Here is a 25,225-nt window from a genome sequence, read left to right on the forward strand (position 1 = left end):
ACAGCCAAAAGACTTGGGAGGTCAATAGTTGAAAAAGCAAGAATTTGAGACCCACAATGAAGAGGGATTTTCATAGAGGCCAGAATGATTCCACTGCACAGCCTTTCCTCAAAGGAAGAGATTGTAAAACTGTAGTCAAAAAGTAAGGCATTTGTTTAAAGAAAAAATAGAAAGAAAATATAGGTTTAAAATGTTTACTCTTCTGTATCAGCTTAGTTGCACCTTAGAATCTGCCATTTCATAAATAAAATACGGATGGCATAGACTATAATTTGGTGATAGCTACCCCAGGACATATCGAGATACACTTCTGTTATTTTAATTAAATACTGCATTATGGTTTGTGACAACCACAGAGCTATAGCGTAAATGAATTTGGAATTAAAGTGTTACTTAGGCATCCAGTAATTTTTGTTTCATTTCTCAGTTTTACAAAGCAAATAGCTATAAAATCAAGATGTTTGTTCATTTACAGATGGAGTGGTGGGCTTTTCTCTCCCTGGCTCTCTTTCTCTCTTTTCTCTCAATCCACTTGCACAAAAAGAAGACACTGCTTTAAGCCCAATTCTTCAACACTCCTGGCTTATGAGCCACATCACAAAGAAAAATACCTCCCCATGACTGTAATGTGAAATGCTGAATATTAATTGCTGGTGTTACTCTTATCTTCCTAGCCGGGTTCTGTCTTTTAACAATTATTCTGATGGGCTGCAGTATTAGGCAAGCCAGAAGATTTCCCCCCTTTGTTTAACAGTTAGTCAGCCTATTTAATTTAATTTAATTAAAAAACCCTAAAGTTCACAGGGATTTGTGGAAGTTTTTTGTTATTTGGAACTCCCACTGCATTTGCTGTGGAAGGGAGAAGGTTTAGGAGAGAGAAATTGCCGCATTTGTGGGTTGAAAAAAATTGCTGTAAATTCCTGAATCAAAAAAAAAATGTGTTTTTCATTCTAGTGATATTAATGGCTCCTTAATGAAACTAGAGAGAGAATTATAGTTTGGGAATAATCAATTGGTTGGTTTAAATGTCATTTCACCAACAAATCAGGAGAAAGGTTCTGAATATTTTCATCTGTCAGGTGCAGATATTCTCACATTTTATTTTGCAACAGGATTGTTTTTTTTTTATTAGATTTGGGGGAAAACTGAGTTAAAAAATTTATCACATTTCAAAATAAAAGTTTCAAATGCAAGTTTTCTGGAACTATTCTCTCTCTTAGCCAAGTCTGAAAATCAACATAATCTTTTAAAATCATATCTTTGATACTATTTATTTTGGTGGACTGCTCATTCCCATTTTCTCTTGAACTAATTGTCCTAAATCTTCTATAACTAGAAGCAACATGAAAGTTGTTGTCCCAACTATGGATTATCAGGTTTATAATGTGAAATATTTATTTTTTAGTTTAGTCAAAGAATTGTATTTTCTATTACCATGGAACAAGGCAACTCTACAAGTTTGGGGAATCTTTTTTTTTTTTTTTTTTTTTTGAGAAAGCCATTACACAGAAACAAAGCTTTCACCACCTATTTTGAATAGAGAATTTCATTGAAATGTTATCTAGTCTTTTTGGCAGATTAGTGAGGAGTTTATTACTAAATCTCTGTCTAATAAACGTGGAGTTGACTCTAGAGAAGCTGCTTGTTATAATACTGACTGCGGAAAATGGAGAGAACGTCACCGTTAAAGACACAAATTTTCCCCGTAATATATTCGAATGGAAACCTCCGAATCCAATACTACATGGGCATATCTAATAAATTCACAATATTTCAGCCTCAACAGCCTTCACCGGTTAGTTTTAAAGATTTATGTGGTAAAAAATTACTCAGTGATGAATATAGTTTATTCTGTGCCGTATTGGAGGTATAAGGAATTAAACTACCGTCTTTAACAGTGAATTTATTATTACCTCTGTCAAAAGACGAAGCCTTTAACAGCATTTGTTATAAATTCACTACAAAATAAATGGCTGGATTTTTTTTTTTTTACGCTGGAGTTTGCAAAGCAACTGGCGGTTCTGAGCATTAACCCATCCCATGATGGTTTAGATGGTTCTAGGTAAACACTTTTTGCAAGAGTCTTGTGGTTCATTATTTGGTCTAGAGGGAGATGTGCTACATTTCCACCTGACTGAAATGCTGTCAGAGGAGGGAGAGAAGCCAAGGGTCCTGCCCTTAGCAGGGGTTTGCAGCAGAGGGGCCTAGGCTGGGAAAAGCTAGTTTTACTCTCTCTTTGGAAAAAAAAAAAGTGTTTTTTAAAACAATAAATAGCTAGTGTAGAGAGGATAGATCTGGTGGGCAATTATGTTTCCTTTTAGCAGGTTTACACACACACACACACACACACACACACACACACACACACACACACCCTTTTGTCCTCTCCTGGAATGGGTGTCCCCTCATTTATAAAAATTACCTGGAAGGAATGAGGCTGCCAGGGTTTGTTCTAGACGATTGGTTCCTGTCTGGGGGAAAGGAATAGCCTCTACTGAATTTGACCGGTGTATGACCGTTGCCTTCCAGCTGACCCCAAACCCCATTCCTATCTTCCTAATTCTATAGCCTCCCATAGGGGTTATTAATGAGAGCAAACACCACCACCACCACCACCACCACCACCACCATCATCATCGTCATCATCTTCGTCATCACAGCACAAGACTGAACTGCTTGTTAACATGCTATGGGGTGTTGGGGATGGGCTTCCTGCTTCTCTCCTGAACTATCATAAATAAGGACAGACATTTCCAGATAATATCCATTATTCCCTCTTCGTCCCCCCCCCCCCCTTGGTGGGGTCAGAGGTGGATAATAGCTATTTGACAAGCATTGATCAGTTTCATCATGCCATTCAGGCCTATTGAGCCCCTGGCCCACATCCCCCTACTTACCCCCACATGGCCCTTCAATAGTACTCCCCCTCCCCCACTCCACCCGGGCAAACTGAAGGGACCTGTTCCTGAGGAAGACTTAAATGGACACTAGATGTCACCAAACACCTCCTTTCTCTAAAAGTCCAGAAATTATACATACAAACATACATATGTACATACATACATACAGATTCGTATTATATTATATTATATTATATTATATTATATTATATTATATTATATTATATTATATATTATATTAATTATATCATATCATATCATATTATATTATATTATATTATATTATATTATATATTATATTAATTATATCATATCATATCATATCATATCATATCATATCATATCATATATTATATTATATTATTATATTATATTATATTGTATTATATTGTATTTATTGTATTTATTATATTAAATTATATTAAATTAAATTAAATTAAATTATATTATATTATGATTATATTATATTATATTATATTATATTATATTATATGTATGTATCTATTTACACATTTTTTCCCTCTTCATTTAAGCAACTAAGAGAATTAACCTCTGTTTTTATGGAGTGGTCTTCACATCCAACCAAGAGCATTTAAAGTAGGAAGTACTGTTGTATTTCAATAATTCTTTTAGCATTCTTTTGGAGAGGGAGAGGGAAGGATTGACATTTGAAAAAGTAGCCTTTGGAAAGAATGAATAGAGAACCCTGGACTTTAAGGTTCTTTGAGAGCTAAGGACATATCCCAGCCATATCACTAATATTGATTGACCTTGCCATATAGAAGATCAAACAGCAAGTGTCAGAATCCACAAAGGAGTTTAAGTAGCTGGGGCAGTTCTAGCAACTGAGTCCCTTACAAGTCAGATTGGGCCATCTGGGCAGGTCTATGCCAATCTAACAGAACTTTGGGGCAAAGATTAAACTGGAACCTGGATCTTGGGCTCCCAGGAACAAAGAAAGCAATCATAAGAACCAAAATAATCCAAATTCTGAGGATGTTTTCCTGTCACTGTATGCCAGTTAAGTCTCAACTGTACCCAGGACTCATCTGGGAATTTATAGATGTCTAACTTGTTGCTCTAAGTCTGTGCACACTAGAAAAGGACAGACAGGGCAGGGTTATAATCATTCCCTGTTGCTGAGCTGTCTATTGATCACAGGTAACTGCCTACCTGGGGAAAAATCCCTTCAACACCCCAAAGAGTCAGCTTTCAGGCACTTTTGCTTAAGGGGGAAGGGGGAAAGAAGGAGAGAGAGTTGAGAGGAGAGGAGAGGAGAGAGAGAGAGAGAGAGAGAGAGAGAGAGAGAGAGAGAGAATGAGAATATGAATATGACAGCTGTTTTTTTTTCTACTTTTTTCCCTCCTTTAAACAGGCACATCTATCTGTTTAGCAGCTCGTGTTATCATTGTAAATTACTTTCTGGCACAGGAGGCTTATTTTCATAATGGGCATTTATTTATTTAAGAGTAGGTGTGAATTATTTGGCATGTAAGGAATATACACCTTTATTATCTAGAAATAAAACTCTGAAGCATCCTCGTGAAATCCATGGAGTTGAGATACAGAGACAGACAGAGAAACAGACAAAGAGACACAGAGAGATAGACAGACAGGCAGACAAGATTGCCCATGCCCTGAAAACTGGGGCCAATGGTTTTTTCCTTCCAATCTAGGTTCCATGTTTCCTTTCTCCACAATTGCTGGAGGACTGATGTCCATGCTGGTCTGCAACAAGTCACTGAGGTCTTGGGAGGGATGGTGCTATACCAGGGAATGATAGTATCATTCAGAGGGTTATTCAGCACCTGCCCTGTTATGCCCAGGGCCCAGGCTGGATGGATTTGGGGAGTACACCTGTTGTTGAACTCCCGCCAAGTACTGATGGCCACTAACCCCCAAATCACTCCCCCCCCCCCCCGCTGTTGATGCTCGGAATGTCAGACAGGACTGATTGGCAGCCGGCGTGTGCTTCAAACACAGCAGATGGATTTTTATATTAGCTCCTATTTCATGTTCAGGCAGAGCAACCGTCCGCCACACTAAAACTGCAGCCTCGATGCTGCCGAGTTTGCTTCTGTGAGATTAATTCTGTGAAATTAATTGGGACAAGATTGAAAAGGAAATTAAAATGCAGCTGAGTGAACAGGCCTTTCAAACACCTTTTTTCCTGCTCTATTCAAACTTGAATTCTGCGGTGGTCGTGGGCATCGTGCAAAGTAATTTACGAGAGGCAGGCTCTCAGGAGCAATCGGTTACGTGTGAGGGAGCCCGCACAAGCGCCCACAATCTGGAGCCACTGAAGGGAGTTAAAATCCCACCATGGCAAGAGCTGCATCCCAACACTGAGGAGGGGATGTGTGTATATGGGGTTTGGGGTGGGGGAGAGAAAGCTAATTTCCTTCATCAGGGAAGGTTTAAAATCTTTAAAACCTGAACCTTCAAAGGAAGGAACAAAAATGATCATCCACTGAGTCCTTGCTAGAGTAGTTGGCTTTGTTAGTCACTTTTCTTTCAATATATTTTAAAGCTCTCAAAAGTGACAGTTGGAAAATTAAGTGGATTAATTAAGTACCAGGTACTTGAGTCTATAAGACTCAAAATTTGGAGGGTGGGGGGAGAGGAGCAGCAGGTACTTTTTTCAATAATCATGATGTTGACAATATTAGTTCTGGACACCACTATGTTTCCCCAGCATGCCTTAGGTGCAAGAAGTTCCTTGGCTGTCTTCATTTGCCATTCTATGAGAACAGAAGTAGCCAGTGACAAATTCTTGGAGTAAAGGGATAGTAGAGGCCCAAGGAAATCGTTTTCTATGTTGTTGTATCTCCCTGTTTAATGGGAGCTCACTTGTGTTTTTGGAGGAAAGAGTTTGAGGTTTTTAGAGGGCTACTCAGAAGGGTTCTGATGAGGTAACCTACTTCCATTTTTTTTGGTTCCTTAGCAGCAAAGTTTAAAGTATTTTATTGTTACTTCTCTAAAAGCATGGTAGAATTAGGAGTACCTTGAAAGCAGTGATTATTTTGTTTTTGTCTTGTGTGTGTATGTACTAAAGAAAATAAGCCAAAAGTGAATTAGGAAACATTAAGGACTATATATATGTAAAAATATGCACACACAATACATATAACACATGTATGTATATACATGTATGCATATATTTCAAAAATTGCTATAAAGGTTTGTATAAATATATATTGTGAAGATAAATAGATAATATATATGGAATGAAAAATAGAGTAGTCACATGATGACAGTGAGGCACAACTGATGACCAGTCTTTGTGTTCTATTCTTTTTTTTTTTTAAGTTTTTTTTCAGAGCAAATGGGGTTAAGTAGTTTGCCCAAGGCCACACAGCTAGGTAATTAAGTGTCTGAGACCAGATTTGAACCCAGGTACTCCTGACTCCAAGGCTGGTGCTTTATCCACTACGCCACCTAACTGCCCCTTATTGATTCTTTTGAATATCAAGAGAGAGCAAAGAAAGTCTCTAGCATATTGGATGGACTACCTCTGCCACCATGTTGAATTTCTAGGAGGATGTGGACAAGAGCTGCATAGTTAGGGTAGGCATGGATAGGCTGCGATCCGTATTCCATACAATAATATCTACATTGATAAGACCACAGACCCATGGTATTGTACAGTATATCCTCATTGTCCTGGCACAATGTCTTGCTGATATTAGATACCTTATAAATGTTTGTTGAATTATCCCAGGCTTATAGAATGATAATGCAGGAGTAGTTCCAGGCCCAGAGTCAGGAAGACTCATCATCACATCTGACCTCAGACACTTACTAGTTCTGTGACCCTGGGCAAGTTATTTAACCCTGTTTGTCACAGTTTCCTCATCTGAAAAATGAACTGGGGATGGCAAATCATTCTAGTATCTTTGCCAAGAAAATCTCAAATGGGGTCATGAAGAGTTGGAAATGATGAAAAATGAGTGAACAACAACAATATAGAATCATAGATTTAGAGATCACTGAGTTCAACTTTCTCATTTTACAGATAAAGAAATTGAGCCACAGAGAGGCAAAAGTGACTAGTCCAGAGAATATCTAAGCCAGGACTCAAATCTTCCTGAATTGAATGTAATGACATGAGGCTTAGGAACTATGTCTTCTGCTTTTGGATAGAACTTGCAGGGAGCTTCTCTCTCAAGAGATCTCTATAAGGACAAAGGACTCTCTTTCTGGGTTCATTCCTGTTTGGACATAAACATCTTGTAGTCACCTTCAATACTAGTATTTCTATATGTGCCCCAAGACTGGAGGAAACTCACACAGTTTGAGGAGAAACAATAAGATGCAGTAGAAATTCAAGAATGAATTATCCATATCCCCTTCCTCATCAACCCAGGACTTCTCCCTTTTCATTACCCCACTCTGAAGGACCTTTCTTTTAGCAGAGTGAGAGAGAAGGAGGAGATACCAATGAGTTGTCTGTAGGATGATTTTTATATGTATCTTGGATTTAGGTGAAAAGCCCAGACATGGTACTACTCAGAGTGAGCTAATCTCTAGTCTCAGTCTAATCAAACTTGTCTTAAGGTTAGATAATTGCTGCTATGTTTGAATTTAAGGTTAGAGAATGATTCCTTCCATCACATCTATGTTCTGGAAGGAAATTGCTTTTCATCAGGTCCCTAGCCTAGCTCTTCCTTGGTTGACAAGGATCCTACTTGTCCCTAGAATAATTGCCTTACTAAACCAGACCTTCTTAGCTTTTGTTTTCTTGGCTTTGCTTTATTTTTCTCTAGTTCAATACTGTATGAACTAAGCCTACTATAGACTCAGGTCACAACCCAGATCTCTTAAATGTGGATGTTCCAGAGGCAGATAGATTTTTAAACCTTCCCCTTAAGTGTTGCTGACACCTGGAACCAATAAAGAAAATAAATCAAAAGTGAATTAGGAAACACTAAGGATATACATATATATGTACACATAATACACACATACAAATATGCACACAAACACACATATACATGCATGTATGCATAAGGGACAAAACAACACATATGTAATATATATGTATATGTGTATATATATATATATATATATATATATATATATATACATGTAAAATGTATATGTGTGTGTCCTAACTGTATGATCCTGAGCAACTCATTTAGCCACTTAGTGCTTTAGTTAGTGCTCTAAAATGACAAGTTACAGAGAAGGGTTATCTATTTGTATTAAGTAAGAGTTCTCTCTACTAATGAAATCACAAATCCAGTTCTTATTCTTATCCCTTTGTGTGTGTGAATGCATAATGGGGGTGACTGGTTAGTGAGGCCCTTAAAACATTCATAATATCTATATGGAGGCTCAGCAGATCTCCATGTGCATACTATGAAATTTTTAGAGGGAAAAGTGCATCCTCAGTTCAGGAGAAATGTTTTTGTATTTTGTCCTTGCCAAACTTCAGTAAATATTCCTTTATAAAAGATAATGTCAATTAGTTAATATTGGGGAACCATTAACTGGTTAATTGATGCTGGGGAACCTGCTAGATGGGGGTTCATGAGCAATAGTATCAGAAACCCCAATTTCTCACACCCCAAAAACTTTAAGGGAAGAAGTATTGCCCTCTGGGAATCTATTTGCCTTTGTAAGACTTGACTATAGTCTGAGCTAAAATATATGTACACACACACATACACACATACACACACACACATATATGAAAAAATTTTCAGAACTGGGGTAGCTAACCACTGGAAAGTGGTTATTCAGATTTCCTTTCTTCCTTTTTATATGGCATGATTCAGAAGTGGGTTTTCTGGAAGACAGGGGAATGGACTAGGATGATCTTTTAATGTGTTTGCCAGTATGAGGATTCTAATAAATCCAAGGCTTATAAATGAATGAAAAAACCCAATTTTGTGTATTTTTTAGGTTACTAAGTATTTAAGTGGAATGGAGATGATGAGAGAGACCCTCAACTCTAGCTTATGTTTTATTCTTCCCTTAGTAGATAGGTGTTAGAAATATTGGAAGCAAAGGCAATTGGCATATTGTTATGACAAGAAACTTTCATGCTGTCCCTGAATCTGAGAACTGATAGAATTGGTACATTTTTAGCAGGATATTTCCCTAGAAATGAATTCTGATCTATTTGTTTTTAAGAATGGGATGGAGAAAGGTAAACAGAAGAGGGGAGAGTTCTTTATATTCTTTGGGATCACCTGGAAATAACAATAGTCTTGACAGATGCAGTCAGCTCTATGTAATAGGACAGGTCACTGCACAGTTCCTTTAAACAGGAAGAGAGGGAACCCCAGTGAGAAGCCATTAACAAAGGCAAAAGACGGGCAAAACAAACAGAATAATCAAGACAGAGAGAGGAGGCCAGCAGACAATCTGGCTCGGTTCTCCCCCCTCCTGCTACAGGCACCTCCAGACAATGTAAACAGTTAATTTATTCACCTGCAGGCTCTGGGCAAACAGGGGCCTGGTCACACCTGAGTGGATAACTCGATTACCCCTGTAATGCCAGGACGGTAATGTACACAAATTCTATTACACGGCAAACCTTGCTTTCGGGCATTTGAAATACCAATCAGGCCAACGTCCACTCCCCTCTTTGCTTCCAATTTATTCCTAGAGGCTCAGAACTGCACAGAAATGTCAAGAGAATGGAGCGAGACCAGGTTCCAGGCCAGAGTTGGGTGAAAATGTTAGTGGACTGGGTGTGCTCTCACTCAGTGCATTTTGGGTCATGGGCACTTCTCTTCAGGGTGAGACCTGAATACAGTCCTAGAGTCCAGAGGAGTCATGGGAGACACTATAAGGCAACACTTAGGTGCTATGAGGGGGTGGTCGCATCAGAGAGCATGGTGGAACATATGTTTTCTTTTTCAAGTAGTTTATAGGTTATCACAAACTAGATAGAAAAAAAGACATACTGAGAAATGTGGTTTAATAACAATCTTTGTGATTAGTTAAAATTCAAGGAACTTTTTTTTTCTTTAGTTAAAGAAAATATACTCTGTAGAATAAATACCACAATAACATGTATTTGGGAATATGCCCCTGATAGTCCTATCCTATAGAGAGCAAAGAAGGTATCTTTATTTATAACAGGGATTTGTTCCACACACAGAGGGAGCCTAGTCTATCTTGGTCTGTCTAAATGGCATATATGCTATCAGTCTTGATCAATATTAATTAGTCAATCAATCACTAAGCTAATAGGACAGTGCATAGAGTATTGGACTTGGATCAGGAAGACCTGAATTTCAAAATCTTGCCTCAGATTCTTTTTTTTTTCTTTTGGATTTTGCAAGGCAGTGGGGTTAAGTGACTTGCCCAAGTTTTGCCTCAGATTCTTACTAGATTTATGGTAAGTCATTTAACCTCCTGCCCCTCAGTTGCCTTATATGTAAAATGGGAATAAAAGCATCTCCTTCCCTCCCAAGATTGTGGGGAGGATCAAATGAGATGACATAAATATTTACAAATTTTAAAGGCTATATAGATGTTACCTATTATTATTATTATTATTATTGGCTACTAATAAATGCTAACTATTATCATTAAATGTCACCATATGCTGGGTATTATGTTAATGGTGGGCATACAAAGACAAAAAATGACAGCTCTTGCCTCTCATGATCTGTATTCTATTGGAGAGATTCTCTCTCTCTCTCTGTATACACACACACACACACACACACACACACATGTAAGACTATATTTAAGATGCACAAAATGACTATAAGTTAGTCTTTTGGACACCAATAGCTGGGGGGATTCATGTGAGGGCTCCTGTAAGGGTTGGAGATGAAGGAAAATAGGAATTTCCCCTGACAGAGGCAGTACATTCCAGACATGAAGGTCAGCCTTTCCAAAGGCTTGGAGATCAGACAGAGGATGCTGTTTGTGTGAGGAATAGCAAGAAGGGCAACGAGGAGGGGAGGCACTGCAGTGTCTGTGAAGAAGAATTTAAAGACCTGGAAAGGTTGACTGTGGCCAGGCTTGTGTCTTAGAATCACCAGGCCTGAATACAATAAGCACTAAATAAATATTTGTTGATTGATCAAATGTCAAACTGAGGGGTTTGGAGGCAGCTAGGTGGCAGTGGATAGGGCACCAGCCCTGGAATCAGGAGGACTTGAGTTCAAATCCTGCCTCAGATACTTACTAGGCTATGTGATCCTGGGCAAATCATTTAATCCTGTTTGCCTCAGTTTCCTCATCTTTGTCCTGAAGGTGATAGGGAACCACTGGAGTTTATTAAATAGGAGTGATCTGTGCTTTAGGAAGACTAATCTGACAGCTGAACAGAAGATGAACTGGAGTGGGGAGAGACTTGAGGCAGACAGACCTACCAGCAGGCTCCTATTGCACTAGTCCAGTTGTGAGGTGATGAGGGCTCCAGGCAACCACATTTCCCAGTATATCTTTTTTTTTCTGTCTAAGCAAGGTGGTGGTGGTATCAGAAGAAAGTAAGGGCCCTATTCCAGAGATATTGCAAAGGTAAAAGCAACAGGCCTTGGTAACAGATTTTATAGGAGTGGGGTAAAAGAATGTGAGGATGACACCTAGATTGTGAGCTTGGGTAACTGGAAGGATAGTAACACCTTAAAAAAGAACAAGGAAGTTCAGAAGGGGGGAAGATTTGGGTGGGAAGATAATGAGTTCCATTTTGGACATATTGAATTTAAGATGTCTATAGGATATCTAGTTTGAGATGCTGAACAGGGAACTGGAGATGTGACTCTGGAGGTTAGGAGAGAAGTTAGGGCTAGATAAGTTGATCTGAAAATCATTAGCATAGAGATGGCAATTGAATCCATGGAAGCTGATGAGATCACCAAGTGAAATAGTATAGAGGGTACATGTATACATACAAACTCCAAATTCAGATTTATCCAGAATCCCCAAAGCATAATGTAAAAAGAACTTTTTTAAAACAGTGTAGTATAGTATAATGATAAATAACATATAGAATGATGGTCTTGGGACACTATAAAAACATGAAGAGCCTTCTAAGTCATTAAAAAATTCAAATTATGATCAGAATTTTAATTGAGGCTCTTCAAATTAAAAAAAGTTGGTAATCCATGTAAAGCAGCTGTTCTGGATCCACAAACTCTTTTCTCCTTTCTTTGTTTCCTTGTTTCTCTCTCTCTCTCTCTCTCTCTCTCTCTCTCTCTCTCTCTCTCCCTCCTTCCTTCCTTCCTTCTTTCCTTCCCTTTTTGAATATTTTGATAGCTGTATTTCAATACAATTGGTTTCTTTTGTAGTTCTGTATATTTTACATTTTTTAAACCATTATTCTGAGAAAAAGTCCATAGGTTTAATCAGACTGATAAAGGGATTCATGGCACAAAAAAAAGGTTAAGAACTTGTGATGTCAGGGGAGGTAATATAGTGTAGTGGCTAGGGAGTGCTGAGTCTGAGTTCAAATCCCATTGCTAATACTTCATAGCTAGATTGTGGGCAAGTCATGTTACTAGACTGAGTCTCAAGGAACTCTCCAGGACTATAAGTCATAGATGGGCTATGATCAATTCAGTGGAGATAGTTCTCACACTGACAAAATCACTGTATTGATGTATTGATATAATCTGCGTATAGTCTAGGTGGTAACTCTCATTTAAACTGAATAAGAATATTCAATTAATCAAAGCTTGCTTTTCCCTAGTGATAATGGATAAATGGAAATTTACTCTGTGTGTCATTTATACCCTCCAATAACATCTTGCTCTAATGCCTTATAATGGCTAGCATTTATATAAGCACTTTAAGGTTTGTAATGTGATCGACATGTTATCTTACTTGGGAAGGGGAAAGGGAATAACCATTTATAGAGCCCTTACTATGGGCTAGACATTGGGTTAAGCACTTTGACTAATATTATCTTACTTGATTCTCACAACAATCCAATGAGGTTAGGGCTATTATTATGTCTATTTTACAGTTGGGGAAACTGAGGCAAACAGGTTAAATGATTTGCCCAAGGTCACATAGCTAGTAAATGTCTGAGTCTGGATTTGAACTCAGGTCTAGTTGGCTCTAGGCTCAGTACTCTGCTCACCTCACCATCCACCTGTCTTACAATATCACTAGGTTACTATTAGGGTTAGGGATAGACTTTTTGAAGGCAATCTTACAATGGATTATACCAAGGTCTTACCAAGAAGGAAAGGCTTTGAACACAGACCTAGTGGCAGATTTATATATCTCTCATTTTAGGACAAGCCCTGATCAATTCAGGAAGATATTTATCTATATCAATATCAATATCACACACACACACACACATATATAATATTTACTATTGTTTGGTTGCTTTAATCACATTCAACTCTTTGTGACACTATTTGGGGTTTTCTTGGTAAAAATACCGGAGTGGTTTTCTATTTCCTTCTCCAGTTCATTTTACAGATGAGGAAGCTGAGGCAAATAGTATGAAGTGATTTGCCCAAGGTCACATAGCTACTAAGTATCTGAGACCAGATTTGATTTTAAGGAGATGAATCTTGACTTCAGGCCTGCTATTTTATTCAGTACACCATCCAGTTGCCTCATATATAAAATATAAAATATATGATATATATGAGGCATATATGGAATATATAAAAGTATATTATATATACATTTATATACACATATATTAGATCTATCTATCTATCTATCTATCTATCTATCTATCTATCTATCTATCTATCTCTGTCTTTCTGAATTGAACAGGACTTGTCCTTGGATGATAGACAGATAGACACATGTCTATTTTGGTATAAGGAAATGTCTACGATGAAAAATGGGTTTAGATAGGAGAAAATTTCTTCAAGATTAGAAAAATGGCTTCCAGTCTCCAACCCACACTTCTCTTCCTACCTTGCTCAGGATTCGGATGATATCACCCCGCTGGAAGGGCAACTCATCTGGATGGTCACTTGTACAGTCCCACAGACCCTGATAATAATTAGCATAGTATCCTAATGGAAGAGAAGAAAGATACATGATTAAAGAAAACCCACCAAAAAATTTCTTGAATCTGTCAGCAAAAGACCACCTATTTTCAAAGGTTTCTAATTTCTAGGACACTGCAAAGTTGGGTTTGAACTTATATCTGGGAAATCTGATGTTCCAGGGACTGCAGGGACTGAACCCAGCTATAGACATATAATATATTGAAGCAGTTTCACATAGATTGAGTAAAGGATTATGGGAGGAGGGGATTATTAATTAACATTAAATATTTACAGATCACCACCAGTAGGATATGACTTGGTAATGTGATGAAATGCTTTCCTTCATTAATAGATGAAAGTCAAGCAGGATATTCCACTTATTTTGAAAATAAGAGAGATCTCTTCCACCCGAACATTTGTTGATAGATCCCAGAGCTAGTTTACCTGGGTGTGACTTTGCAACATATATTGAAAGATAGGGATAGGCAGATTACACACTGCCAAGGGGAGGGGAAAGGGAAGGGAGTGAGAGGGAAAAATGTGGAACTCAAAATGTTACAAAAAAGGAGTGTTGAAAACTATCTTTGCATGTAATTGAAAAAATAAGAATGAAAAAATAGCAGAAATATATACACACACCCATGTATGTATGTATGTATATATACATACATATATGTGAATATGTATATATATATGTATGTATATGAAAGATAGGAACTGGTCTCATGACCTTATTGATCTAGGGAACTTCTGGATAAAAAAAATCTCTTCCTGTCAATGCAGGCTGGCACCTGCTCTGAAACTTTATAAGCTCAGAGAGTTGCTCAGAATATTGAAAGTACAGTGACCTGGCCAGGGTCACACAGCCATTAGGTATCAGAGACGGGATCTGAATTTAAGTCTTTCAGGCTTGGAGGCCAGGTTTCTTTCTACCATGTTATGCTATCTCTCTCTATTTGAAGTAAAGTCTGGTAATTGAAACTGGGTAAAGAAAAACTCACTTTGAACTAAATTCTTACATTTTGGACTCTGTTGCTATACAGTGTTTTATGTTGGGCACCCCTCACCCACGTGCTTTCTGATATAATCAATTATCAATGCCAAAATGAACAGTCCCACTCTTTAACTGGAATCAAGAGGGTATCTCATTCATTACAACTAAATTCTGGGTGGGCTGGTCCTTTTCTAGCATCTTATTTGGAGACCCTGAACATGTCTGCCAGGATTTATTTCCTAGCCCCTGGGAGATGAGAAACCAAAGTGATCTGCGTTAAAAATGAAAGCAACCAAAGAAGACAAACCAAGCTGAAGAGATTTACTGGGCTTCTCAGCAAGACTAGATGGCAATGATACCACAGGACAACCATCGATTCTTAACAATGAAGAATTTGTATTGATTTTCCTCTACCCGGAAAGGTTAAACACTAGATAGCACAAAGTGGGAGAGCATCTGGGGGTGACAAGGCAGGAGCTCTCTTGCCCACAAGGCCAGAGAAACTATGGGGAGGGCTCTTGGTTCCTGAATAGGCTTTATGAATAAGAGGCTATGTGGATAGAGTCATCTTGACTGAATTCCAAACTCCAGCTATGTCTGGGCTCCTTGGGAGTCTCCTTTTCCCTTTTCCTCACCCACCAATGAGTGCAGGCAGTTTAGGGGCCTGCAGGAACTGAAAGAGACCACAAGGAACATGATACATGTGATGTGAGAGATTATCCTTGGGCAGCCTCTGAAGACTGGGAATGTGGAAATCCAATTGAGTAATGAAGGACATTAGTATTTCCTTGGGGGAGGGAGGTATTTAAGGAGTTAGATAATGGGAAAGGAAAAGGAAGAAAGAGGAGAGAAGAGAGGAGAGAAAGAGAAAGAAAGAGAGAGAAGGAAAGAGGAAGAGGAAGAGAGAAAGAAAGAGGGAGAGTGAGAAAGGGGAAAAGATAATGGGAAGCGCACTGATGTATATTTGAATTGAACCAGCCTATTCTTGGTGATGGTAAAGAGTATGTCAGAAGAGAGAGAGTGAGAGGAAGTAAATAAGCATTATTAAGATCCAGGCTCTATGCTAAATGCTTTATCAATATGGTCTCATTTGCTAGTTATTATCTCCATTTTGAGGAAACTGAGGCAGTTAGAAGCTAAGTGTCTGATCCAGGATCACATAGCAGATAAGTGTCTGAAGCTGAATTTGAACTTAGGTTTTCCTGACTAGAAGGCATCAGTTAACTCTAGTACTTGTATCTGATGCTACATCTTTACCTCATTTCATCACTATGATGTGTGGACAGGTGAGGGGGTGGTGTTTACAGGTGTCTGTGACAGTTTGGATTATGCTACTCAAGAGTCAACACAGAATGCACTAGAAATGGGGAAATGAGTCAAATTTAGCCAAGAACTGTTCATCCTTGAATTATAACTGATAAACTTAATCCTAATTTCCTGTCCTAGAAAAGGGGCTCAGTCATGGGTTCTGGGCATAGATAACAATGAGAGTTCACTGAAGAATGCTTTCTCTGAAATTCCATGTCTTCCATCCAAGTGTCTGAAATTCTTCATCTCAAACTTTCAAAACACTTCCGTCAAAGCATGTTCTACACAAGGCCTTTCTGATTGCCCTAGTTATTAGCAATCTTTCTTTTCCTCTCCTCTTGCTTCCTCTCCCTATTTCCCTCTCCTGTCTCTTCCTCTTCTTTTTTCTCTTCTCCCTCCTCTCTCTCTTCCTTTTTTCTTACTTTTCATCTCCTCTTTCTTATTCTCCCTTTCTCCTTTTTCTTTTCTCTCTCTCCCCCTCTCCTCTTTTTCATTCTCCCTCTTTCTGTCTCCTCTTCTTTTCTTTCTTCCTTTCTTCTCTCTTCCTCTCCTTTGTCTCTCTTTCTTTCCTCTTCCTTCTTCCTCTCTTCTCTCTTTTCCTTTCTTCTCTCTCTTCTTCTTTCTCATTCTCCCTCTTTTGTCTCTCTTCCTATTCCCCTCTCTTCTCTTTCTTATTTTATTCTCTCTTTCTGTTCCCACTCCTTTCCTCCTTTCTTGAAATTACTTTGCACATATCCTATATTTATTTATATTCATCTAGTATTCCCCCTTCCCCCCAAAAAAGGAATGTTAAGTTCTTCAGGTTATGGGCTATTTGTTTTGTCTTTATATCCATGGCATCTACAACAATGTATTATACACAGTAGGCTTTTTTGGGTTTTTTTTGCAAGGCAATGGGGTTAAGTGGCTTGCCCAAGGTCACACAGCTAGGTGATTTTTAAGTGTCTGAGGCCGGATTTGAGTTCAAGGTACTTCTGACTCCAGGTCCGTTGCTCTATCCACTGTGCCACTTAGCCGCCCCCACAGTAGGCTTTTTAAAACACTAAAATGAAGGTTTGTTGTATTGAAATGAAGGAACTTGAGATGAGGTGTATGTCTGTATCTATGAATTATACACAGGAATTATCTCTCTATATCATATGGAAAAGAAACTTTAACAGGAATCTAATAAGAAAGATCTGGGAAATATGCAGAAAGGACAGATACCATTGACCTATGTTAGGCTTTTCTAATCCATGGCATCCAGCTCACACATTATCATTTCTAACATAGAGGAGGAGCCCAGACTTAATTTCTTAACACCTGGAACTGGAACTATTCAGAGTAGACAACAGAGGGCAGCAAAAAGAACAACTATCACCACAAAAACAGCATTTTGCCATAGAGTTAAGCATATATGCATTTCAAGGAAAAATATGGGAGTACAAAGACAAAGAGTGATTTGAATGAATTCTGGGGGACCCTAGCTTGTCAAAATAGGAGGAAGCAGCCAAAAAGAATGATTGTATTTCCATTTATAACAGGACTAATCATAAAGATTATTCTCAAATTCTCTGCTGTGATGGATAGTCTTAGGGAGCTCCCTGGTGGCCCTGAGAGCCTTCATTGACTTGCTGTAGACAAACAAATAGTGGATACCAGAGGCAGGTTCCAATCCAAGTTTTTTTGACTCCAAGCTGACCAGTCTCTTGTTTACTATGCCAGGCTGCTTTTTTAACTCTTGGAACAGAAAAAATAGGATTCTATAACAATGCAGATATTAGTTCTTCAGTTTGAAGGATGCTAGATGGTACAGTGGATAGGGCACTGGGTCTGGAACACAAGATTCATCTCCCTGATTTCAAATTCAGCCTCAGTTATTTATTAGCTAAGGGACCTTGGATAAGTCACTTAACCTTGTTTGCCTCAGTTTCCTCATCTGTAACATAAGCTTCCAAAAAGGGTCAGGAAGAGTTGGACACAACAAAAAATGACTCAACAACAACAACAATTATTAGTAGTATATGTAGTACACAGCCAAAAAACAAAAACAAAAAACCCCAAAAAGGCTAGGCTTCCTAGATCTAGAATATAAAGGCAGTGTGCTTAAGTGAAAAGTGACTTAGACTAAAAGTCAGAAGACCTGAGTTCTTTCCTGGCTGTAAATGATCTCTTAGGTCTTAGGTGACTTCTCTGAGCCCTAAGTTTTCTCTTCTGTAAAATGAGAATGTTTGACTAGATGACCTTTAATGCCCCTGCCACCCGTAAATTCTGTGATTTTATGATGTGGCCACTATGGCAACCAGTATTCCATTTCAGTCCTTGATTGTGAGATGCATTTTTGCATAAATGGTTAATTTTAATCGAGTAAACAAGAGTAGTTTAAGTCATACCTCATAGATACTTATAGTAGTGATAGAAAATTGCATAGTAGATGGGGAGCTGACTTGGGGACTAGAAATACTTGGATTCAAGACCCTAGAAAGGTCACTTAAGTCCTTATTGTTCTAGACAACTCTCTAAGACTGTAAATTATAGAGGAGATGACTAGCTATATATCTGGAAGGAGTTCCCTCATTCAGGAGTTCCTTGTACTAATGGAATCACAGGGCCAGTCTCTATCTCTGGGTCTCACAGATATTATAACACAGAGATGATTCTAGATCCTGAAAGTTATGCTAGGAGATTATGAGCACTTAGCAGGCTCTAGTAAGTTGAAAAGAATTCACTCATAGGCTTATTGATAGCCTATTTTTCTATAATCTAAGGTCCTACTCATCTAAGTTCAGAGATTTATTTTTGGCCACATTTCTTTTTTCTTTTTTTTTTTTTTTAGGTTTTTGCATTTGAACTCAGGTACTACTGACTCCAGGGCCGGAGCTCTATCCACTGTGCCACCTAGCCACCCCATTTTTTTTTAGAAATTAATGTGACCCTCCGGCCTCAGACACTTAATAATTACCTAGCTGTGTGGCCTTGGGCAAGCCACTTAACCCCATTTGCCTTGCAAAAAAAAAACACCTTAAAAAAAACTCCAATGCCAAACCAAAAACTTTTCTTTTTTAAAAGTTTCAAACACTAAGATGTTTAATTAATGAACACTAAGTAAGTTGAGTATTAATATATATAAAAGAGAATACAAAAAGAGCATTGCACATACAACCACAAATTTACACTCAGAAGAATTTTTTGGTTATTTTTTCAAAGTTCATGTTTCCTATTGAACTTTTTTCTCTTATCTCCTGTGAATTAAAGAAATACTTTGATGGCTTCCTGATACCTCTAAGAAAAAAAAATAACTCCTCCTCCTCCCATGTAATCTGACTCTTGTTTACCTTTAGAGGTTATCCCACAATACTCATTCACCTGCTGTACCTTTATCCTCCATGTCTGAAATACTCTGCTTTTTCACTCTTCTTTGGACAATCTCTTTGGCTTCCTTTAAAACTTAGCTGAAGAGCTAACACTTTCAAATAGCTTATCTTGATCCCTGAGTTGCTAAAGCTCTGTCTTGGAAAATTATTTTGATAATGGTAGTAATTAGAGGATCCCTCCCCATCTGTTGGATTAGGATACTCCTCACAGAGCTGCGAATACATAAGGAGAAGCCAAGGGGCTTATTTTTTGCAGCATGTATGAGGTTGAGCCTTTGCCTCAGTCTCTTCCAGTGGGTTCTAATATCAGACCACTTCCAGTGACATATGTGGACTTCTTCCTAAGGACATACATGTCCAGAGACCTCTGGATGATTCATTGGTGACCATGACAAGAGCAGGTAGAATGAGGGTGAGAAGGGCTGTGCAAAAAGAGAATTGGTCACTAAACCAGTGGCTCCCTATTGACCGCCGGAGTAAAAAATAAAATCCTTTTTTAGCTTTTAAAGCCTCCAACTTTCCAGTTCTTGTGCCTTATTCTTCTCCAACTGCCCTGAGACACAGTGACACTGGATTTCTTATTGTTCCTCATGTAAGATGTTTCCTCTCTAGATTCTGGATATTTTTCTAGATATCTCCCATGTCTGGAATTCTCTCCCTCATTTCCACTTCTTAGCTTCCTGGATTCCTTCAAACTCAGCTAAAGTACTACTTTCTGACATAAACTTTTTTCAGTCATCCTTAATCTTTGTGTCCTCCTTCTGAGACTTAGCCTGTTTATATCTTGCTTGTGCACTGATCTGCATTTGTGGCTCCCATTAGATTCTGAGTTTCTTGAGAGTGGGGGACTACCCTTTGCCTTTATTTGTGTGCTCAGAGCTTAGAATGTTGTTTGGCATTTAATAGAAGTTTAATTAATGCTAAATGACTTACTGAACTAGGAGGAGTCTGGCTTTAAAGAGAAGTAATTTTACCTTATTTTGATTTCTTTCTCCTACTCTCTTTGGATTGTGTTGCTTGGGACTCAGTAAGTTTCTCTCTTGGACTTTTAGTGAGAACAGGTGTCATTGGAAATAGCTAAGCAGAAGTTTCGCTTTGTGCATGCTCCATGGGATACCTCCACTCTTGGCTCTTTCTCTTACCTCCCCCATCCATTACTCAGCTCCATAGGAAGTACATTATAATTTACATATATTTTATATTTAATTTTCAGAGTATAGGTTGTTCTCTCTAAATAGAATGTAAGCTTGAGAGCGGGAAATGTTTTATTTTTATCTCTGCATCCCCCCTAGTGCCTAGGATAGAAGAAAGCCTTACCAAATAGAATCAGGAAGAAAATATAGACTTCATGGTCCTTTAGTCTGACTTACTGAGAATGGAGTGAAGTTAGGTGGCTAGAGGGAAGTTTCTCAGATTGGGCAGGGGGGAATCAGGGAAAAAACCTCCCCTGCTAGAAAAAAAATGTCTTTTTGTTTTTACTCTAAGAGCATGCACTTGCTTATGAACATAACATTTATAGTCATATAATGATTCAATTAAATAAATGCTTACTATGTACCTCTCACGTGCAAAGTTCTATACTCAATGTCAGCCATCCAGAGACAAACGATGGTTTGGGTACTCAAGGAGCCTGACTTTGATGATAATAATGGTAATTCACTTTTATGTACATCTTTATGGTTATAAAGTGCTTTCATGAACCTTCTCCAATCTGATCTTTATAGTAGTCCTGTGAGGCAGGCAATGCAGGTATTATTGGAGTCACTTGGATGAGCTAGGGGATAGAGAGCTGGACCTGGGGTCAAGAAGACTGGAGTTCAAATCTATTAGCTTTGTGATCCTGGGTAAGTCACTCAAGCACTTGCTAACTCAGTTTCTGTAAAATATGGATAATAACCACACCTACCTCTTAGGGTTGTCAAGAGATAATATTTTAAAGTGCTTTGCAAATCTTGAAGTGCTAGATAAATTCTTTATTTAGTATTATAATTATTAGATAATAGCTATTCTTATTATTATCATTTCAATTTTATAGATAAAGAAAGTGAGACTCAGAGAAATTAGATCACTTGCCTCCTTAACAGTTTGTAAGTGGCAAACTCTGGGTCTACTGACTTCAAATCCAAAGTTCTTTCTACTATATATCTCTATTTCCTACTTCCTGACAGAGTTCTATCTTCTAACTAGGGAAGTCTTCCTCATATCTAGAACATTTATATCTAATTTGGATTACAATTATCTTTACATATGTCTACTAGTCAACTTGTAGACACCTACTAGTCAACAAAATCCTTGAAAACAGGGACAATGTCTAATTAATTTACTAATGTTTAGAAGAACACTGCACTTAGAAGTTGTTTAATAACTGCCCAGTGAGATATTTTGTAAAACAACTCTGAAGGACTTAGGAACTCTGATTGGGTTGGTGATCAACCATCACTACAGAGAACCCATGAACCCATGATGAAACATAGTGGCCACAGAAGTGATGGACTCTGGGTGTGGAAATATATATATATATTATATATATATATATATATATATATACATGGACGCTGGAGATTTTTTTTGCTTGACTATGCATATATATGTAACATGGATTTTTCTTTTCTTTTTTCTTATTGGGGTGGGGGAGATAGGAGGTAAAAACAGATTTGTGTTAATTGAAATTTGTGAATAACTATGTAAGATAGATTTTGTGGCATCTGAAAAGACTGGCCTGAGAGTATGTTACAACTGTGATAGCTTATGAAGGGGAAATGCAGAGAACAAAGAGGAGGGCTGAGTTCCAGAGGCCACAGATGTCACAAAGCGCACCAAGGGTGGTGGCAGTTAAGATGGGCAGCTTGCCTCACTACTAAGAGCCAGCTACTTCAAAACTTTGCCATTTCATCCAACATGGAACCGGTACAAGGTGCAATTCTGGTTTATACCCAAGCTTGTTTCAGATCTATAGAGAGCAGGGGGGTCAAAATCTGCAAAAGCCCCCAAAATATCATCCTTGATATGGCAGGATTTGCTTTGTGGGTTAGATATGGGTTTTCTTGAGGTTTACGTGTCTCTGGCAGCATTCAGGGATCAGAAGTGGCACAGAATTCTGACCATTTAATTAATTCACAAACATCCCCATTCTCATTTCCAGGACATTATTCCACCTAATTATTTTTTTCCAGTCTGTCCATTTGGAATGAAAAACAAAAGAATAAAGCTTAATGCCAGTATTTCTCAATGTCTCTCCATGAATATACCTCCCCAGTAAATACAAGGCTGGTAATTCAGAAGCAAAGCACTAATATATTCAGTATAAAACAGACAGAGGACCTAGAGCAATAATGACAACACTAATAACTAAAACAGTTATAACAATTAACAACAATTACAATGATAGAGAAGCTAATGGGTATGATCACTGCATTTAAATTGCTGGCGGAGCTGAGATGGACTTTTTCTGGAGAAAGAATGGGGTAGAATCTTCTACTTTTTTTGATAGGCAAAGATCCAAGTGCTTTATTTTATTTTAGAAAGGCTAAATGCCAAAGCAACCAGAGTGGAACCAGCTATGAGAAGTAGAATAAACCAAGAAACAAAAATGGGTTTGGTTTTCTTCTTTTCTCTGGTTAAAGCTATGGGACCAAGTTTAGACCACTTTGCTCCAAGCTCACATACTTAAGGAATGCATCTTTAAGACTGATGAGAGAACCTAGATATTTCTCTTTTATCTGAATCCAAGTGAGATGTTTCTTTTTTGCCCAGTAAGTGAACATCAGTGCCTGAGAATCTAGCTTTATTAGGTAGAAATTCTGTGAGTCCATACTTCGCATTCTCTTTCAACTCTTTAAATTTCTTCAGGTTTCCTAGACCATGATGTTAACCCTAGCTTTTGGGCTGTGGTGTGTGTGCGTGTGTGTGTGTGTGTGTGTGTGTGTGTGTGTGTATGTGTGTGTGTGTGTGAGCAATGGGGCAATGTGGTTAAGTGACTTAGTCACACAAGTATTAAGTGTCTAATTTGAACTCAGGGCCTTCTGATTCGAGGGCTGGTACTTTATTCACTGAACCACCTAGTTATCCCTTTCAACCCTAGTTTTTGACTGAGAAGAATGTGAGTTTAGGGTCTCTGAAGCATTGAAATTGTGTTGAAGTTTCACTTAGCATGTTCCTTTAATTTTCTTAAGTTAATGAGATATGAAGGGTTCTCATTGTGAGTATTTTCTCTGGTAACCCTGATCATGAGCCCTCTGACCAAGAAGAGAGTCTTTGAACATTGCTGTGGTTTCAAATTTCATTATCCTGTAGCTAACCAGATGATGTTTTCTTCTATAGAATAGAAGCTCCTTGAGAGCAGGACTTTGTATAGATTAAAGTTATATATAAATACTAAGTTCTTACTATTTTTCATGTTTATGTAAAATAACTTTTCACTATTTTTATTTTAGGAAATTAAGTATAGTCTGTCAATAAAAATGGTATGTATATCCAGTGTATAGAAACTTTTACTCTAAGACCAATTTGACCTGAAACTCTATGGGAGAATTAAAGCAGAAAATGCCAATAAACCAAGTGTTATTTAATTTTATCTGACTTGAACCCAGGGCTTCCTGACTTTGAAGCTGTGTGACAATTTCATAGTGTCCCCAGGCATTTTTCCAAACTCATCTGTAAGTCACAGTTGAGTTGGTGATTTTCTTCAATGGAGTTTCTTTTTTTTTTAATTAAATGTTTTTTCAATTAACAAAAGTCTATTTTCTTTTCCTCTTACCTCCTCTCACATTAGACAGGGGAAAAAAAGTCTTTCTAATAAATATGCATAGATAAAACAAATTTCCACAATGACTGTGTCCCCCGCCCCCCCCAAAAATAAAAAAGATCTCATTTTGAATCTTGAGTCCATCAGCTCTCTTCGGGAAGTGGGCAAAATGCTAGCTATTTTGATGATCATAATGGAAATAATGATGTTGTTGTTGTATATCCCTTGTATTACAAGTTAGTCAATAAGCAATTTATTAGGCACTAAATACAGGGAATATAAGGAAAGGCAAAAGACAGTCCTTGTTCTTAAGAAGCTCAGAGTCTAATCTAAAGGGGAAAATGACATGGAAAAAATGATGTACAAACAATATATATAATATATGTATTTATACATATGTACATTTATAAAATATATATTGCACATATATATTATATATAACTGGAGATGATAGACTAGTATTAATGGGGCTTTTCATCTAAGGGCAGATTTGAGATACTTAATTGATTGAATAACCTCCTTTAACCTAGCTAGATTGGGATAACAGTTTACCCACAGTCTGGTGATGGATCAGTGCTTGAAGGTCTTTCTAGCTTGGTGGTCCTTCCAAGAACTTATTCTCCACTGACATAGCCTTTGAGGATCAGAGTTCTCTTTCTGTCCTGATGAGGTATTAGTGTAGGGAATTAGTAAAGGAACAGATGAGTAAAAAACAGAAATAAAATAAGAAAGCCATTAATACCATTCAATCTGAGCATGAGGAGGGGAAGGGCTGGTCAATGAGATTCCAAATCATAACCAATTGAAATAGATATTGGTTCAGTTAAGGCATATGAAAGATGCCACATTCAGCTAACTGAACTGACTCTGTCTGAGCCTTCAATAACTATTACAGAACAAAAGGTATTAGAAGGAAGTAAGATAATGTTGTCTCTCAGCTAGGCTGGCCAGAAAGCAAGAGAAGCAGCAGATCCCACCCAGCCCTGGGATTA

The 25,225-nt window shown here is 38.0% G+C and overlaps 1 protein-coding gene across 4 annotated transcripts in view; it reads right to left on the reverse strand.

Moving 5' to 3' along the window:
* The window catches only part of SKAP1 (src kinase associated phosphoprotein 1), a 401,607-nt gene that overhangs the window by 26,718 nt on the left and 349,664 nt on the right, over positions 1 to 25,225 (reverse strand). For all 4 annotated transcript variants that reach the window (XM_074224177.1, XM_074224178.1, XM_074224179.1 and 1 more), the window contains one exon: positions 13,758 to 13,858. In XM_074224177.1, coding sequence (XP_074080278.1) covers positions 13,758 to 13,858 — 101 coding nt within the window. The remainder of the gene's footprint in view (positions 1 to 13,757; positions 13,859 to 25,225) is intronic.

Source organism: Macrotis lagotis, chromosome 2 (assembly GCF_037893015.1).
Source record: "Macrotis lagotis isolate mMagLag1 chromosome 2, bilby.v1.9.chrom.fasta, whole genome shotgun sequence".
NCBI classification, from domain to species: Eukaryota; Metazoa; Chordata; class Mammalia; order Peramelemorphia; family Peramelidae; genus Macrotis; species Macrotis lagotis.